Raw genomic sequence first — 17,452 nt, 5'->3', positions numbered from 1 at the left:
GTCTGGGTGACAGAGTGAGACTCCAACTCAAAAAAAAAAAAAAAAGAAAAGAAAAAACAACTCTCTTCCTCTCATGGGGCTCCTATTTGACCTTCTGTTTTAAAAAGTTGGATTCTTAGAGGAAATGAACCCTGTGTAGGTTTCAAGCCTCCAAATGTGTGTTTTCAGTCTCTGTTGCTCTCTAACAGGGAAGCAACCGAAGATCTCAAAATCAGATGGTGACTAGCACTGCCCAGGAGTCCTGGTATTAAAAATATTTTGTAGAGCTGGGTGGGGTGGCTCATGCCTGTAATCCCAGCACTTTGGGAGGCTGAGGTGAGAGGATTGCCTGAGCCCAAGGGTTCAAGACCAGCCTGGGCTACTTGGTGAGTCCTCATTTCTACAAAAATAAAAAAATTAGCTAGGCATGATGGCACATGCCTGTAGTTTCTGGGCATGGTGGCACATGCCTGTAGCAACTTGGAAGGCTGAGGCAGCAGGATTGCCCAAGCCCAGCAAGTAGAGAGTGTGGTAGCCATGAGTGTGCCACTGTACTCCAGCCTGAGCAACAGAGTGAGACTCCAACTAAAAAAATATATAGGCTGGGCTCGGTGGCTCAGCTGTAATCCCGCGCCTTTGGGAGGCTGAGGTGAGTGAATTGCCTGAGCCCGCGGGTTCGTGACCAGCCCAGGCAACTTGGCGAGACCTCGTCTCTACAATAAAATAAAAAAGCAGTCAGGTGTGGTAGCGCGTGTTCATAGTTCCAGCTACTTGGAAGGCCGGGGCAGAAGGATTGCTGGAGCCCAGCAGGTTGACACTGGGGTGGCCATGAATGTGCCACTGTTCTCTAGCCTGGGTGAAGGAGTGAGACTCCAATTCAAAAAAAAAATATATATATAGATATATGTTGGGGATGCCACTAAGGGGCTGCTGAGGGACTTGGGTGGGCGCTGCCGCCTGCATTTTCTTTCTTTCTTTTTTTTTATTTTGAGTTGGAGTCTCACTCTGTCACCCAGACTGGAGTGCAGTGGCCGCTCCCGGCCACCGCAGCCTCGACCTGCTGGTTTCCGGCGATCCTTCCGCCTCAGCCTTCCAAGTAGCCAGAATTACAGGCATGCGCTACCACGTCTGGCTGATTTTTAAAAATTTATTGTAGACACGGGGTCTCACCAAGTTGCCCAGGCGGGTCTTGAACCCGCGGGCTCAGGCAATCCACTCATCTCAGCCTCCCAAGGCGCGGGATTACAGGCTGAGCCACCGAGCCCGGCTTGCATTTTCTTTCACAACAACCCACAGAGCAGTGGGTAAGTGCCCTCTCCCCTCTCTGAGGAAACTGAGGCATGGAGCTCATATTCCTCTGCACTGGTGTCAGTTTCAGGAGTAATAGGGACCCTCCAGCCACATCAGTAATGGCCCTGGGAGGAGAATGGGGGGGGGTCAGAGAGGCTGGAACCCCTTGAGGGCAAAGTACCCCCCCTGCCCCCCGACGCCTTTCCTCCTACTGTGCCAGATTTTTGGGGTGTATTCTAGAGAGCATCCAGGTGAACTCAGTGCACGGTTAGAGTTAGCCACTCCTACCAGTCTTGGGCCCCTGGGAACCCTGAGACTCCAACTCAGGAAAAAAAAAAATAGCTCGGGTCCTGCCTGGTATACAAATTGGGGGATTGGGGAAATGGACATTACTTCTGTGTCTCCTGGGTTGGGCTGTGGGGCTGTGGGTTGGGCCCAGGCTGGAGTGCAGTGGCACGCACACTCAGGGCCACCCCAGCGGCAACCCGCGGGGCTTCGGCAATCCTCCCGCCTCAGCCTTCCGAGTAGCCAGAACTGCAGATGCGCGCTACCGTGCCCGGCTATTTTTTATTTTATGGCAGAGACGAGGTCTCGCCAAGTTGTCCGGGCTGGTCTCGAACCTGCGGGCTCAGGCAATCCACTCGTCTCGGCCTCCCAAAGTGCTGGGATTCCAGGCTAAGCCACCAAGCCCAGCCTGCCCTGAGCTCTTTGATGGCACTGTCCCTCCCCAGTGTCCCCTGTGGCGCTGCTCAGAAGCTCCTTGTAACCCTGCGCCCCCCTTCCTCCAGCACCTGGCAGGCCCCGCCTCTGGCCCTCATCACCCCGACCCACAGCCCCACAGCCCAACCCAGGAGACACAGAAGTGATGCCCATGGTGATAAACCAAGGCTCTGGTCAAGGGGACACGGGCTGGCCACATACCGGGCCGCCCCTAGGTGCTGCCCTCGACTCAGCTGTGGATGGACACCAGACACGACTGTGGGTGCTGAGAAAACACAGCCTGGCCCTCGAGAGCTCTGGGCTGCGGGAGGAGGCAGAAGGAAGGTCATGATGGCGCCCAGAGCTGCACTGAGCCCAACTGTGGGGGCTGGGCTCTGCCTGGGGGGGACCGGGGGCCTCACAGAAGAAGGGGCAAGTGAACCTGGCCTTGTAGGATGAGCAGGATTCGGCTCTAGGGGAGGCGGAGGGAAAGACTCAGGGCGCTGAGAGGACCTCTGGGTCAGACAGAGGAGAGGAAGGGGAGCCCAGCTGGAAGGGGCTTGTGCTGCCCTTTCCCTGGCAACCTCCTGGCTTCCTGGCCGGCCTCCCCTCCCAGCCCCTCCAAGGGGAGCTCCCAGCTCTCTGCAGCTTCCTTGGCGATTGGCGAGGGCAGGCTGTCGAGCTGTCCCAAGGTCACTCAGGATGTCCAATAATTGTCCTAACACTTTACCTGCTATGGAACAATAATGAGAGGGTTTTCATTATTTTCGGGTGAGCGCTCCTGGCAGATGCCGACAGCCAGCAGATGTGTAAAGTCCGAGGTGATTTGTAAGGGACCGGTTCATCTGGTGCACGGTAATTGCACCGGGCGACGTTGTCACTCAGAGGCTTGTCCTGGCCTGCCGAGTTGAGGTAAAGGTCAGTTCACAGATCCAGTTCAGCACTGGGAGTGGGGGCAAATCCCCACGCCCACAGGGCTCCCAGGGAGGGGGCAGTGTGCTGAGAGGGGCCATGGTCTCAGAACGGCCGTCTGGCAGCCAGGGCCCTGCAGACGGCTCCCCCCCCAAGGCTCTTGGGTGTTGGGGTGGGGATAACAGCCTGTCCCGGAGCTAGGCCTGTCTTATGCCGAAACCCCTCTTTGCAGGGGTTCTTGCAGCTCTCTGCTGGGTCCTGGAACCCTGCCTGACTTGGGCTTTCCTGACATTCTGGGATTTTTGTGTTCCAGGCCTCCCAAGTCCAGATCTGTGACATCTGCAGCAGGCTCTGCTGAGAAATGAGGAGGGTTTGGTTCCTTGGCTTCGTTGCTTGGGCTACCATGACAAGTGCCATATACCGGATGCCTTAAACAAGAGAAATTTATCTTTTCGCGGTTCTGGAGGCTGGAAGTCTGAGATAGGGTGTCAGCATGGCTGGTATCTGGTCAAGGCCCTCTCCCTGGCTTGTAAGCCGCTGCCATCTTGCGGAGTGCTCACATGACTTCCTCTCTGTGCATTCATGGAAAGACAGATAGAGAAAGGGGAGTGAGCTCTCTGGTGGCCCTTCTGATGCAGACACTAATCCTACTGTATCAGGGCCCCAGCTTTATGACTTCATTTAACCTGAATTATCCCACAAAGGCTCCATCTCCAAGTACAGCCACCTTGGGGATTAGTGCTCCACCATAGGAATTCTGTGGGGACACATTCAGGACCTCGTGGGTGCACACCCGTCTCTTGCTTTCTACCCCTATGTGCACACAAGCAGGAGCAGCCATGCACCCCTCCCCAGCTGCAGAGCTTCCCTTTGCTTTCCAGCAAGGTATCTGGAACCTGGTTAGGCCTGTGTTCCTGGAGCTGCTGGCTCTTACCCAGGGCCCAGTGTTCCATTTGAGGGGCCCAGGGCCTGGGACAGCGCCAGCTGCCTTTGCTGGCTGGTGCAGGGGCCTGTACATGCAACCGCAGATACCTGAGGGCTCCTAGGCTTTGCTGCTTGCACGCTGCATAACCTTGGTCAGGTCTCTGCTTCGCAGGGCCTCTGTTTTTACAGACTTTGAGTGGAAATAATAGTTCTTACCTAGGCTCTAGGCTCGCTTACGCAGTTGGCACATACTTAGTGAAGGCTGTCAAGGCACCTGACCCTGGGGAATGTATGTAATCCCAAGGGATAACAAATGCCTGGGACACGAGGACCAAAATCAGATCATGGATACTGAGTGAGGGCATGGTGTTTACCCAAAAGCAAGTTTCAATATAAGGTTGTATTAATATTTGACTATTTTAATCATAATAGTGAATATTTTTATTTTTTCAGTAATTTAAAATAAGGAAGAGGCTGGGTGCAGTGGCCCAAGTGTTGAATCCCAGCCCTTTGAGAGGCTGAGGTGAGAGGATTGCCTGAGTCCATAAGTTTGAGACCAGCCTGGGCAACATGGCGAGACCTTGTCTCCACAGTAAATCAAAAAAAATTAGCTGGGTGTGGTGGCATGCGCCTGTAGTCCCTACTTGGAAGGCTAAGGCAGAAAGATTGACTGAGCCCAGGAGGTTGAGGCTGCAGTAGCCGTGAGCCTGCCACTGTACTCCAGCCTGGGTGACAGAGTGAGATGAGACTCCCAGCTCAAATAAATAAATAATAAATAAAATAAGGATGAGATAACCTTGGGCTGGTGGTCAGAAGGGGTCGGCGGTGACGCCTCAAAAGGGAGTGTGGTCTGGTGGCACCAAAGGGAGGGACTTACCTCAGCATTTCCCATTAGAGTTTTGAGGGTCGGACTCTTAAAACTAGTCATTGATTTTAAAAGCATGTCTTTTGGAGGAACTTAAGCTGCCATTTCAAAGAAGACTGGTGGCTTAAGTGTCCTGAGGTGAGTTCTGCGATTTACTCATTTTTTCACTCACATCTGAAGCTGTGTTTGGAATAACAGATGTGAGGCACTGTCATCTCGCTGTCACACCGATTGTTCACTGTTCTGAGAAGGTCACATCATCATTCATTAGCAATAATTAGTCCCCTGGGACCTCCTGCACGTCTTCACTCAACTGCTCCATTAACTTGGGTGCGGATCACACATCTCAGGCGCCAATCAATGAAGTTCCATCCGTAATGTACAAGGTGATGCTATTAGTTACAATATATTAACTGCCTAATTTAAAAATAAAAAAAGCTATCTTTTTGAAGGGCAATTAACCACTAAGTGTAATTGATAATTCATAAACCTCTGATTGGGAAAGACAAATAGAAAGAAAGGAATTAATCACCTGCGCTACGGAAGAAGACATCGTCAGCTTCTCGGTCTGTGTTTACCACGTAGTCAGTCAGCTCACAAATTTCTTCTCAAATTTTCCTGTCAGCTCCAGGGCTGGAGGCTCGCCTCAGTGTAGGAATGTGTGTTTTCCCCACGGAAGCCTGTCTGTTTCTGTTGGTGCTTATCAGGGGGCTGCAGGCTTGGGGACACCCTCAGGGAAGTAACAGGAGAGGTCACAGACTTTTCCATCAGTCAGTCATTCAGCAAACGTTTGTTGGGGGCCTGCAGCAAGCCCTGCGGGAATGCCTGGGGAAGCCATGGATACCCAAAGAGACTCATCCCTGAACTCTTGGAGCACATAGGCCAGGAGAAGGACAACAAATACATGAATCAGATGATTGGAGATATTGCTTAGTGTTGGCAAGAAATGTAGTGGATGTGCCAGAGACAGGGCGGGTCCAATGCCATGCAGGATCGTGGGAGGGTACACTAACCTGAGACCTGCCACCTTTTCCCAGTTGCTGTCACCACCACTGAGGGCCATGGTTGGAGTACCCCTCCACCTCAGTAGTGGGGCGCAGTGCCTGGCTCCTCTGCCCTCTCAGTTGTCCTCCACTCCTGCATGTTTTCCAGTCCACCTTCCACACACCCGGAGCTGCTCATTCTTTCTACCTGGAGGGGTGTGGGTGAGGGCCTGTGGGCATCTGCCCTTCCGTGATGGTGGGCTGCTCTTCCTGCCGCCTGGCCTGCCCTTTCCTGCCATCTCCTCGTCTGTCCTGCAAGTCACCAGTTGGGCCTGGATCTTCCAGGAAGTCTTCTGAGAGCCCACACCGGGTCCCGCCCTTCCCCCTCTGCAGGATCATCTCCTCTAGCCCCGATTTCCCGTTCCTGACTCTACCTTAGGTAGAAATCGGCCTCAGACCCAAAGTTTCAGACTCAGGAAGAGGAACAGAGAGCCCTTGACATTCCTGGGACTCAGTTTCCGCACCCATAAAGTGTGATAAATTAGGTTCTCACAGGGGTTGAGTTGAATTGTTGGCTGGATCTCATTGACTCGCTCTAATGGAAGTTAATTTGAAGCCATAGTTCTGAGTAGCTGGGTTGAATCTGTGTGTTACTGCTAGACGCTTTTGACTGGGGCCAAGTCTGTAAAAACAAAATGAGCATATACTTTCTCTCCATGTTTATTCTTTTTAAATTATTAATTATGCACTTAATGCTGTATTAATATATTACTTAGATCAGGGGTTCTTAGCCCCTGGACCATGGACCAATACCAGTCTGTGGCCTGTTAGAAACCGGGACTCAGGCTGGGTGCGGTGGCTCATGCCTATAATCCCAGCACTTTGGGAGGCCGAGGTGAGAAGATTGCCTGAGCTTATGGGTTTGAGACTTGCCCTGGCAACTTGGTGAGACTTCATCTCTACAATTAATAAAAAAAATTAGCCAGGCATGGTGGTACGGGCCTGTAGTTCCAGCTACTTGATAGGCTGAGGTGGAAGGATCTCTGGAGCCCAGCAGGGCGAGGCTGCGGTGACTGGGAGTACCACTGCCCTCCAGTCTGGGTGACAGAGTGAGACTCCAACTCAAAAAAAAAAAAAGAAACCGGGCCACATAGCAGGAGGTGAGTAGCGGGTGAGTGAGTGAAGCTTCATCTGCATTTACACCTGTTCCCCATGGCTTGCATTACTGCCTGAGTTCCATCTTCTGTCATATCAGCAGTGGCATTAGATTCTCATAGGAGTGCAGACCCTGTTATGAACTGCACATGGAGGGATCTAGGGTGCACGTTCCTTATGAGAATCTAATGCCTGACGATCTGAGGTGGAGCTTAGGTGATGATGCTAGTGCTGGAGAGTGGCTGCAAATACAGATTACGTTAGCAGTGAGGTTTGACTGCACAGAGACTGTAATAAATCAATTGCTTGCAGACTCATATCAAAATAATAATTTCATAATGATTTCATTATATATTACAATGTAATAATAATAGAAATAAAGTGCATAATAAATGTAATGTGCTTGAGTCATCATCATCCTGAAACCTTCGCCCTGCTGACCTCAGTTCGTGGAAAAACTGTCTTTCACAAAACCAGTCCCTGATGTCAAAAAAGGTTGGGGACCGCTGGCTTAGAGTATAAAAAAAATAAGCAACTTGAAAGGATGGGTCAAGAGTCAAGACATCTTCCTCCATTTCTGAAGGGCAGTGAATTGTACACGTTTAGGGCCCAGTCTGAGAACTGTGCTTGGTGACAGCTTAATTTTACTGGGGTTTCTTAAAAGTGCCTACCAGGCCTGGGCTGGGAATTTGCAGCTGGTGTCTTTTCCATGACTTCATACTGTGACTCTGCAGATGCCAGATATGACCACTGCCTTGATAGGGCCGGGTCTGTGCAGGGAGGACTGTGTGATATGGGCGAGGGAGCCAGTGGGGCCAGGTCCTTCCTGTCCCCTACTCCTGCTTGGGTGGCCCGCCCCCCCACCTCTGCTGGCTACTCTCATACGGGGATCCCTTGCTGGTGGGTGCCGGCCCTCCAGCCTCCTCCTCTTGCACAGATGCACCCTTCCCTGGTTGCTGTTCCTTCATCTCCTTGCAAGGCCACCAGCACCTCCTCTCTCTGGAGGTCTTAGCACCGGAGCTGTTTTCCTCAGAGAGGCCTCCCTTGACCTTCCGACCCACCTGGTCACCCTCTTTCTCCTCACTCTGCTTATATTCTGCATAATACCCGTCTTCTGCCTCCTCATCTGCCTAATGGTGGCCTGGAGAATAGGAACCTTGCTGCACACAGCTCCAGCTCCGTGGCCTAGGCCAGGGTCACCAGGCACTTAGTAGTAGGTACTCAGTAATAATTTGTAGAAGGGCGAACAAATGTTATTTCCTTCGGAGCCTGTTTAGGCAGCTGCTTTGTGTCCGGAGAACTTGCCCAAGTGTAGCTGGGAGGCAGCAGTATCCCCTGTGAAGTCAGGTGGGAAGAAGCCAGGTGCCAGCAGCAGCACCCTGGGTTCACGTTACCTTGATACTGGGTTTCGGCAGAGTTGGTATCCTGTCTGTCCATCCCAGAACAGTTTGTGTCCCTGATGACTTTGGCAAAGCTTTCTGCGTTGATAGCCTGCAAGACAAGCCTTGGTGTGGTCCCTCTGCCTTTGTATCTTTTGGAAAATGTGGATCCAGCATCCATAAGGCATGGACCTATGTGGCTCAGATGCGGAGTGGAAATGCTAAGTGTCATGGAAGGTACTGAGAAGCAGCTGTGGACATTCAGAGGTGACCTCTAGCCAGGCTGAGCAGGAGGGAGGGTTGGGTGTCAGGGCTGGGTAGAATTGGCACTGGTAGAGGGCGTGTGTCCCAGGTGAGGGGACAAGATGCTTCCCAGGTAGAGGGGGAGGCATAGACAGAGAACGTCAGGTGGTGAACTTTGGGGGGTCTCAGGTGTCTCCAGTCCGGTAGCATGGAGGAAGAGGGTTGTGGGGCATGGCATCCGGTCCTCCGAGTTGGGGTCTGCTTCAGCTCAGAAACTCCAGCCTGAACATACTCGGACGTCAGTCAGGGCCAACTAAGGGACTTGAGCGACCTGGCCTCCTCTGGACCTTTACCGGTTGCCCTTGGAGAAGTGCCTGTCTCTGATTCCTTTCTAGAGGCCCACACTCCGCGTGCTGCCAACACCCTGGCTTGTCCTTTCCCCCTGCACAGACTGAAGCGGTCCCATCTGAAGGTGAGATTCTGCACCAACGAGTCGCAGAAGTCCCGTGGAAAGTTGGTGGGGAGGCTGCGGCAGCTGGGATTTGACATCTGCGAGGAGGAGGTGACCGCCCCGGCACCAGCCGCCTGCCAGATCCTGAAGGAACAAGGCCTGCGGCCACACCTGCTCATCCATGACGGTAGGCCTGCCGGGCGCCAGGACCTTAGAGGGGGTGAAGCTTCCCTTTTTCCAGGGTGGGAGCTGGGGAGAGGGCTCTACTCTCAGCTGGGCCAAATTCCTGGGAAGGACACAGAGGCAACACCTGGCTCCTGCTACCAGCACAGGCTATGGGGGAGGCCGCAGTCCCATCCACCCTCACGCTGGGGTTAACAGAGGCAGATTCTCGTGGCTCCTGTGAGGAAAACCCTGAGCTGGCTTTCCTTGGTCTAAGATGGACCAAGGGACCGGAGGACTGTCAAGGGGGCACAATTCTAGTTCCTGTTGAGAAAGAGAGGGAGAGAGAGAGAATGAGAATGAATGTGAGAAGCTGGATTGAGATCTGGAGCTTTCTAATGTCTGGCACCTGTAGCCTTGGACTAAATGTCTTTTTGAAAGCCAGCCCCGCTCTTTGGAACAGTTGGCAAATGACTGTAGGAACAAGGTTTGCATCCTGATTTTAGTCTCAATGCTGGAAAACAGCCCCTTTGACCCTCAGTGGGGAGTTTTGGGGTAACAAAGCAGGAGGAGCAGTATTATCGGGTGCCTTCTGAATATTTAAAAGGAAGAGACATTAGCAGCACTTGGGAATTCAGGCCACTTCTCTGTCGGTCCACTGAGCCTTCTTCCTTCCTTCCTCCACACTTGAGAGTTTCACTTTAACACACCACTGGGCAGAGGCAAGCATGCTTTCTTCCTTCCCAGGGCCAGAGTGGGGGCTCTCGAGAGGTGGAGGGTGCTCCCTGGAGGGCCCAAGTGTTGAATTCGCAGCCCTGGCGCCAGTGAGGGGCGGCGTGCCCGGCCTTTAGAACCCGTGTTTCTCAAAACCCTCTCTCCCCCATCTAGGATCCTTGCCAGAGTCTTTAGAACATGGCCTTCAAAGAAAGAAGACTTGAGAAAGAAATCCTCTCTGCCCTGTCCCCCAGAAAGGGCCTGGGACGGGGCTGGAGAAAAGGCGTGAAGGGAAGTGAGCGTCGGCCTGGAAGGTGGCGCGGCGCGGAGTGAGCAGGCCGGTAGCAAGCCTGGGTGGGCAGGGAGACAGAAGCCCTTCCTCAGCCGGGACCCTGCGGCTATGTTCTCCGTGGTGGACCTGTGTCCCAGACTTGGAATTTTGAGACATTTTTATTGTTGACAGATTTTTTTCCTCCAACATTTTATTATGAAAATTTTCAGACATACGGTCAAAAGCTCCAAGAATTTTTACTTGAGAGAGTTTTATATTCATCACCTGGACTGTCAATGACAGGATATTTTACTTCACCGTATATTCCTCCATCTCACCATCCATCTATCCATGTTATTTTTTGGATGCAACTCAAAGGAAATTGCAGACCGGGCGCGGTGGCTCTTGTCTGTAATCCCAGCACCTAGAGAGACCAAGGCAAGAGGATTGCCTAGGTCCAGAAGTTTGAGACTAGCCTGGCAACATCGTGAGACTTCGTCTCTACAAAAAAATTTAAAAAATTAAAAACTTAGTCGGCATGGTGGTGCGTGCATATAGTCCCAACTACTTGGGAGGCTGAGGAGGAAGGACCACCTAAGCTTAGGAGGTAGAGGCTTTGGTGATCTGTGATTGTGCCACTTGGACTCCAGGACAACAGAGTGAGACTCTGACAAATACAAACACAAAAACAGTAAATTGCAGACATTGGTATACTCCACTAAATGCATGGGAGTTCAGCATTTGTTTACAGTTTTTTCTGTTGATGTTAACTTTGCATACATCAATGTATGAAATTGATGTGAATTGCAAAGTAAATTGCAGACTGGGCATGCTGAAATGCACACACCTGAAGGGTACTTTTTTTTTTTTCTTTTTTAAGTTGGAGTCTCCCTCTGTCGCCCAGGTTGGAGTGCAGTGGCATACTTACGGCCACTGCAGCCCCAACCTGCTGGCCTTAAGCGATCCTTCCACCTCAGCCTTCCAAGTAGCTGGTACCATGCTTGGCTTATTTTTTGATTTATTGTAGAGATGAGCTCTCACCAAGTTGTCCAGGCTGGTCTCAAACCCCTGGGCTTAGGCAATCTTCTCATATCGGCCTCCCAAAGTGCTGGGATTACAGGCTGAGCCATCGCATCTGGCCCGAAGGGTACTTTTGCTGAGTTTTTACAGTTGCACACACCTGTGGAATCCAGCTCCATCAAGACCTAGGACATCACCATCACCAAAAGCTCCCTCATGCCTTTTCTTTTTTTTTTTTGAGTTGGCGTCTCACTTGGTCACCCAGACTGGAGTGCAGTGGCCGCTCCCGGCCACCGCAGCCTCACCTGCTGGGCTCCGGCGATCCTCCCGCCTCAGCCTTCTGAGTAGCCAGAATTACAGACATGCGCTACCACGCCCGGCTGATTTTTTGATTTATTGTAGAGATGAGGTCTCGCTGCCCAGGCGGGTCTCGAACCCGCGGGCTCAGGCAATCCACTCACCTCAGCCTCCCAAAGGCGCGGGATGACAGGCTGAGCCACCGAGCCCGGCTTCTCATGCCTTTTCTAATCCATCCCTACCCCTTAGCTCTTTAGAAGCAACCATTATTTTGATTTTTTCCATTATAAATAAGTTTGCCTATTCTAGAATTTTATGTAAATAGAATCATACAGTATATATATAATTGTGTTTGGAGGGCTTCGATACCATCCCCAGGCTGAATGATTCTTTTTTTTTTTTTTGAGTTGGAGTCTCACTCTGTCTCCCAGACTGGAGTGCAGTGGCCGCTTCTGGCCACCGCAGCCTCGACCTGCTAGGCTCCGACGATCCTTCTGCCTTGCCTTCCGAGTAGCCAGAATTACAGGTGTGTGCTACCATGCCCAGCTGATTTTTTTAATTTATTGTAGAGATGAGGTCTCGCTGCCCAGGCGGGTCTCGAACCCACGGGCTTAGGCAATCCTGAATGATTCTTTAGAAAGACTTAACGAACTCAGAACAGTTGTTATACTCACAGTGACAATTTATTACAATGAACAAATACTCACAGTGACAATTTATTACAATGAACAAATACAGATTAAACTCAACAAAGGGAGGAGACACATGGGGCAAAGTCCAGGAGAAACCACACGTGAGCTTCCAGTTGTCCCACTGAAGTGGAGTCACTCTGGGACACACCTGTGTTTTTTTTTTGAGTTGGAGTCTCACTCTGTTGCCCAGACTGGAGTTCCGTGGCCACTCCTGGCCACCGCAGCCTCGACCTGCTGGGCTCCGGCGATCCTTCGCCTTAGCCTTCCAAGTAGCCGGAATTACAGGCATGCGCTACCACACCCAGCTAATTTTTTGATTTATTGTAGAGATGAGGTCTCGCTGCCCAGGCGGGTCTCGAACCCGCGGGCTCAGGCAATCCACTCACCCTCAGCCTCCCAAGGCGAGGGATTACAGGCTGAACCACCGAACTGACCTTAGCTACTCAGTCTCTAGCCCCCCAGAGTTTAAACTGATCCAGCATGGCCCAGGGCCTCAGGGTACAAAACCCTGTTTATTGGGCAGGATATCACAAGGGCTTGGAGGTTATCTCCCGGGGCACCTGGGGCCAGTTCTGAAGACAGGCCTTCTTTGGAATGTGCAGGATTTGAGCAACCCAGGCCTGCTGAGTCAACCCTTGTTTTCATAGTAGTCTTTTGTGTAAGGCTTCTTTCACCCAACGTAGTATTTTGAGACTCATCCACATTGTTGCATGATCAGTTTTTTCATTTTTATTGTAAAGTAGTAGTCTGTGAGTGAACACCCTCAGTTTATCCATTCACATATTGATGGATACCTGGATTGTTTCTAGTTTTAAGTTATTGTGACTAAATCTGCTATGAACATTCTTTTTGGTTAAATATAATACCTATGAGTGAAATTGATGGGTCAGACAGGGCGCAGTGTCTCACACCTATAATCCCAGCACTTTGAGAGGCAGAGGTGAGAGGATTGCCAGAGCTTATGGGTTCAAGACCAGCCAGGGCAACTTGGCGAGACCTCATCTCCACAATAAATAAAAAAGAATTAGCTGGATGTGGCGGCGCAGCATGCCTGTAGTTCCAGCTACTTGGAAGGCTGAGACAGAAGGATCACCTAAGCCCAGCAGGTCGAGGCTGAGGTGGCCGTGAGCATGCCACTGCACTCCAGCCTGGGCGACAGAGTGAGACTCCAACTCAAAAAAAAAAAAAAAAAAAGGGAAGAAAGAAATTGATGCATCACAGGGTAGGTGTATGTGTAATTTTATAAAATACTGCCAGGCCTTTTTCCAGAGGGACTGTGTGCTGTTTTACTCTCCCTCTATCTGTTGCAGCTGTTCAGTATTCTCAGCAGCCCTTGGCTTTACCAGTCTTTTTAATTCTCACCATTCTGGTAGGTATGAAGTGGTACCTCATTGCAGTTAATTTTTTATTTTATTTATTTATTTATTTTTGAGTTGGAGTCTCACTCCATCACCCAGGCTAGAGTGCGGTGGCATGTTCACGGCTGCAGTCTCAACCTGCCGGGCTCCGGCGATCCTTCTGCCTCAGCCTTCCAAGTAGCCGGAACTACAGGTACGCGCCACCACACTTGGCTATTTTTGTTAATTGTAGAGATGAGGTCTCACCAAGTTGCCCGGGTGGGTTTTGAACCTACGGGCTCAGGCAGTCCACTTGCCTCGGCCTCCCAAAGTGCTGGGATGACAGGCTGAGCCACCGAGCCCAGCTGTAGTTATTTTTATTTTTATTTTTTTGAGTTGGAGTCTCACTCTGTCGCCCAGACTGGAGTGCAGTGGCCGCTCCCGGCCACCACAACCTCGCCTGCTGGGCTCCGGCGATCCTTCCGCCTCAGCCTTCCAAATATCTGGAACTACAGGCGCGCGCTACCACACCCAGTTAATTTTTTTGATTTATTGTAGAGATAAAGTCTCGCCAAGTTGCCTAGGCGGGTCTCTAACCCGCGGGCTCAGGCAATCCACTCACCTCCGCCTCCCAAAGTGCAGGGATTACAGGCTGAGCCACCCAACCTGGCCGCCGTAGTTAATTTTAATCTAGAAAGGTCAACATCTAATACCAAGAGACGAGAGCAAGTTTTTCTAGAGACTTAAGACGTAAAGCCAATGACTCTGTCTATACTTACAACTTTTCCTATTTTAACTTAAAATGATGGAAGAAAAAGGAGGAGGAGGAAGAGACTTTCCTAAGGGAGCTGATAAACAGGACCAGTCGGGATAGAATTCTCTTTTTTTCCAGGATGTATGTGTGTGTTTGCCTGAAAGGTGTCCATGGCTCTTACAGTTTGGGACCAGCAGTACCAGCCCTCCAAGGGTTTAAGCAGCCTCATTTCATCCAGCTGCTAGCAATCTGGGTGCTCTAGGCCCCTGTGCCTTCTCAGTTGCAAAACTGTTTGTTTCCTGCCTGTGGTAGTGAAATGACAGTGGCTAATACCATTACGGCTAATGACAGTGTTGGGATGCAGAATCCTGGAAATGGGTCCGTCTGTCTTTCTCCTAGGAAGCTCCTTGTCTGTGGGGAGCTAGGATTTCTTCCTCTGTAAAATGGAAATGACACCCGTCTTTGTCCGCCTCCCATGGCAGCTGTGAGGACTGGAAAGAAATCACGTGTCTGAGAAAGAGGGAGGGTATGTAGGTGTTCCTGGCAGGAGCTAGAGGTAGGCCGTGTCATCCCGGGGCTTGATCAAGCTTTTTCTGTTTCCAGAAGTCCGCTCAGAGTTTGATCAGATCGACACGTCCAACCCAAACTGTGTCGTGATTGGAGATGCCGGAGAAGCCTTTTCCTATCAGAACATGAATAAAGCCTTTCAAGTGCTCATGGAGCTGGAGAAGCCTGTGCTCATCTCTCTGGGAAGAGGGTGAGTCAGCTCCAGGGAGAGTTGCTCCTCACTGCTTTAGATGATGCTCTGAATCCAGAATCAAGTGGAAAGGGATGCAGGGAAGAGGTGTGCAGGGAGCATTGGTCCCCCCTTTGCCCTCCCTCCTTTTTCTTGTTTTCTGGCTTAATTCATCTCTCTCTCTCTCTCTCCTTTAATCATTTTTTTAAGGAAATTAGAACATTCTGTTCTCAGGAGCTGTTTGGCCAAGCTTCCATGCAGACCATAGATTAGGAGAGGCTGGGGTGGGGGCAGGGGATGTCCCTGGAGACCCCCTGGAGATCTCTGAAGCCAAATGCTGACTGTCTCAAGTTTAGAACAAAGAAGAAGGTACATTTGCACAGGATAGAGCACAGGGTGCTGATAAATGGTCCCAAGGACACCTAAGTAGTGAAAAATCGGCTTGAGGGCCCATGGGATGCTCTCTCTGGTCTGGGCACCAAGAATCTGTAGCTGCAGGTCACTGTCTCTGTAAAGCTGTGGTTTTGTTAGCAATATTATTGTCTGAGCCTCTGGTACAGGCCTCACCATCTCTTTCTTTAAGGAAATAGCATTGAGGCTGGGCGTGATGGCTCACGCCTATAATCCCAGCACTTTGGGAGGTCACGGAGGGAGGATTGCTTGTACGAGGAGTTTGAGATCAGCCTGGGCGACATAGCAAGACCCTGCCTCTACAAAGTATAAAAATTAGCTGGGTGTGGTGGCATGCACCTGTAGTCCAGCTGTTCGGGAGGCTGAGGCAGGCTGTGGCACAATCATGGCTCATTGCACTCCAGGATGACAGAGCAAGACCCTGTCTTCAAAAAACAAAAAATAGGCCAAGCGCAGTGGCTCACACCTACAATCCCAGCACTTTGGGAGGCTGAGGTGAGAGGACTGCCTGGGCCCACGGGTTCGTGACCAGCCTGGCCAACTGGGCGAGACCTCATCTCTACAACAAAAAATCAAAAAATTGCGTGCCTGTAGTTCCAGCTACTTGGAAGGCTGAGGCAGAAGGATCGCCTGAGTCCAGCAGGTCGAGGCTGTGGTGGCCGTGAGCGTGCCACTGCACTCCAGCCTGGGCGACAGAGTGAGACTTTAACTAAAAAAAAAAACCAAAAAACAACCAAGTGTTGGTATTTTTCTTAACATCTTTTATTGCCACCAACATAGCACATGTTCATTGAGAAATATTAGACAATGTGGAGGAGCAAAAGAAAGAAACAAAAATTGTTCTTAGTTTTTACACAAGGAAAACAACTGTCAGCATTTCGGTGTATGTCCTTCCAAATGGTTTCCTGTGCAAATAGATCATTACAAGTATTCACAGCATTGGTATCAAACTTGACCGTGTTTTGTCAACAAGCACCACTGTGAATGACTTTCCGCATGATAAGTGGTATCTCCTGCAGCACAGTTATTCATTGTGGGAGCATCCTACAATTTTTCTAAATGATCCCTGCTGATGGATGTTTAGGTTGTTTCTGATTTCTTAACTATAAAGCTGTGATGAAATCTTTGTGCATTTCGGATGGTGTCCTCAGACACAATTACAGGGCGAGCATTTTTTTTTTTTTTTGAGTTGGAGCCTCACTCTGTCACCCAGACTGGAGCGCAGTGGCACACTCATGGCCATGGCAGCCTCGACCTGCTGGGCTCCAGCGATCCTTCCACCTCAGCCTTCCAAGGAGCCAGAACTATAGGCGTGTTACCACATCCGGCTAATTTTTGATTTATTGTAGAGACAAGGTCTCACCAAGTTGCCCGGGCGGGTCTCGAATTCGCGGGCTCAGACATTCTTACTCACCTCGGCCTCTCAAAGTGCTGGATTCACAGGTTGAGCCACCGAGCCCGGCCAGGGCGAGCATTTTTAAGGTTCTTGGGGCATGCTGCCAAGTTGCTTTCTAGAAAGCTACACAGATATATTCTGTCATCAACAGAAGCAGTACTAGAACTTTAGAATCCCAAGCTCTTAAAGCTGCAAGGACACTTTTGGGTCCCTACCTCAGCTTCTCATGCAGTGCAGGAATTCTGGGGTCCTCGTGGAAGACGTGTTTTCCAGCATAGTGCTTCTGGTCCCTGGCTCACTGCCTCTGCTTGCTGAACTGGGCCAGCTAGCCGAATAGTCAAGGGAGGGACTTTCTATCTGGCCACTGGCCATTGCTAAGCACTTTATGTACTCCAGTTGTTTAGTTCTGACCACACTCCAAGAGCTGTAGGTGGGGTCATTGACGTTTTGCAGGTGGGGGTGTTGAGGCATCAGGAGGTGAAGTAAGCTGGTGAGTGCTGCAGGACCAGGAGTGCCACCTGGCCTGGCTGGCCCCAGAGCTTGTCACCTCTAAGCTACATTCTAGAGCAGATGTTTGGCTCACACAAATATTAAATTAATTACTTAATCAATTTATTCTGACTCACTCTGTAACCCAGGCTGGAGTATAGTGGCACGATCACAGCTACTGTAGCCTCAACCTGCTGGGCTCAGGCGATCCTTCTACCTCAGGCTTCCAAGTAGCTGGGGCTACAGGTTTTTGCCACCCCGTCTGGCTAGTTTTTCTTTTTCTCTTTTTTTTT

General features: G+C 50.8%; 1 protein-coding gene across 3 annotated transcripts in view; it reads left to right on the top strand.

Annotated features, from left to right (window-relative positions):
- LHPP (phospholysine phosphohistidine inorganic pyrophosphate phosphatase) overlaps nucleotides 1-17,452 on the top strand; it is a 154,717-nt gene that overhangs the window by 14,266 nt on the left and 122,999 nt on the right. For all 3 annotated transcript variants that reach the window (XM_008062507.1, XM_021714722.1, XM_008062508.2), the window contains exons 2-3: nucleotides 8,880-9,067; nucleotides 14,731-14,884. In XM_008062507.1, the coding sequence (XP_008060698.1) occupies nucleotides 8,880-9,067; nucleotides 14,731-14,884 (342 nt within the window). The remainder of the gene's footprint in view (nucleotides 1-8,879; nucleotides 9,068-14,730; nucleotides 14,885-17,452) is intronic.

The sequence above is a fragment of the Carlito syrichta genome, unplaced genomic scaffold (assembly GCF_000164805.1).
Source record: "Carlito syrichta isolate Samal-C Ts95f unplaced genomic scaffold, Tarsius_syrichta-2.0.1 Scaffold305729, whole genome shotgun sequence".
In the NCBI taxonomy this organism is placed as follows: Eukaryota; Metazoa; Chordata; class Mammalia; order Primates; family Tarsiidae; genus Carlito; species Carlito syrichta.
The sequence above is the reverse complement of the archived record's forward strand: the minus strand, read 5'-3'. Positions and strand labels throughout refer to the sequence as shown.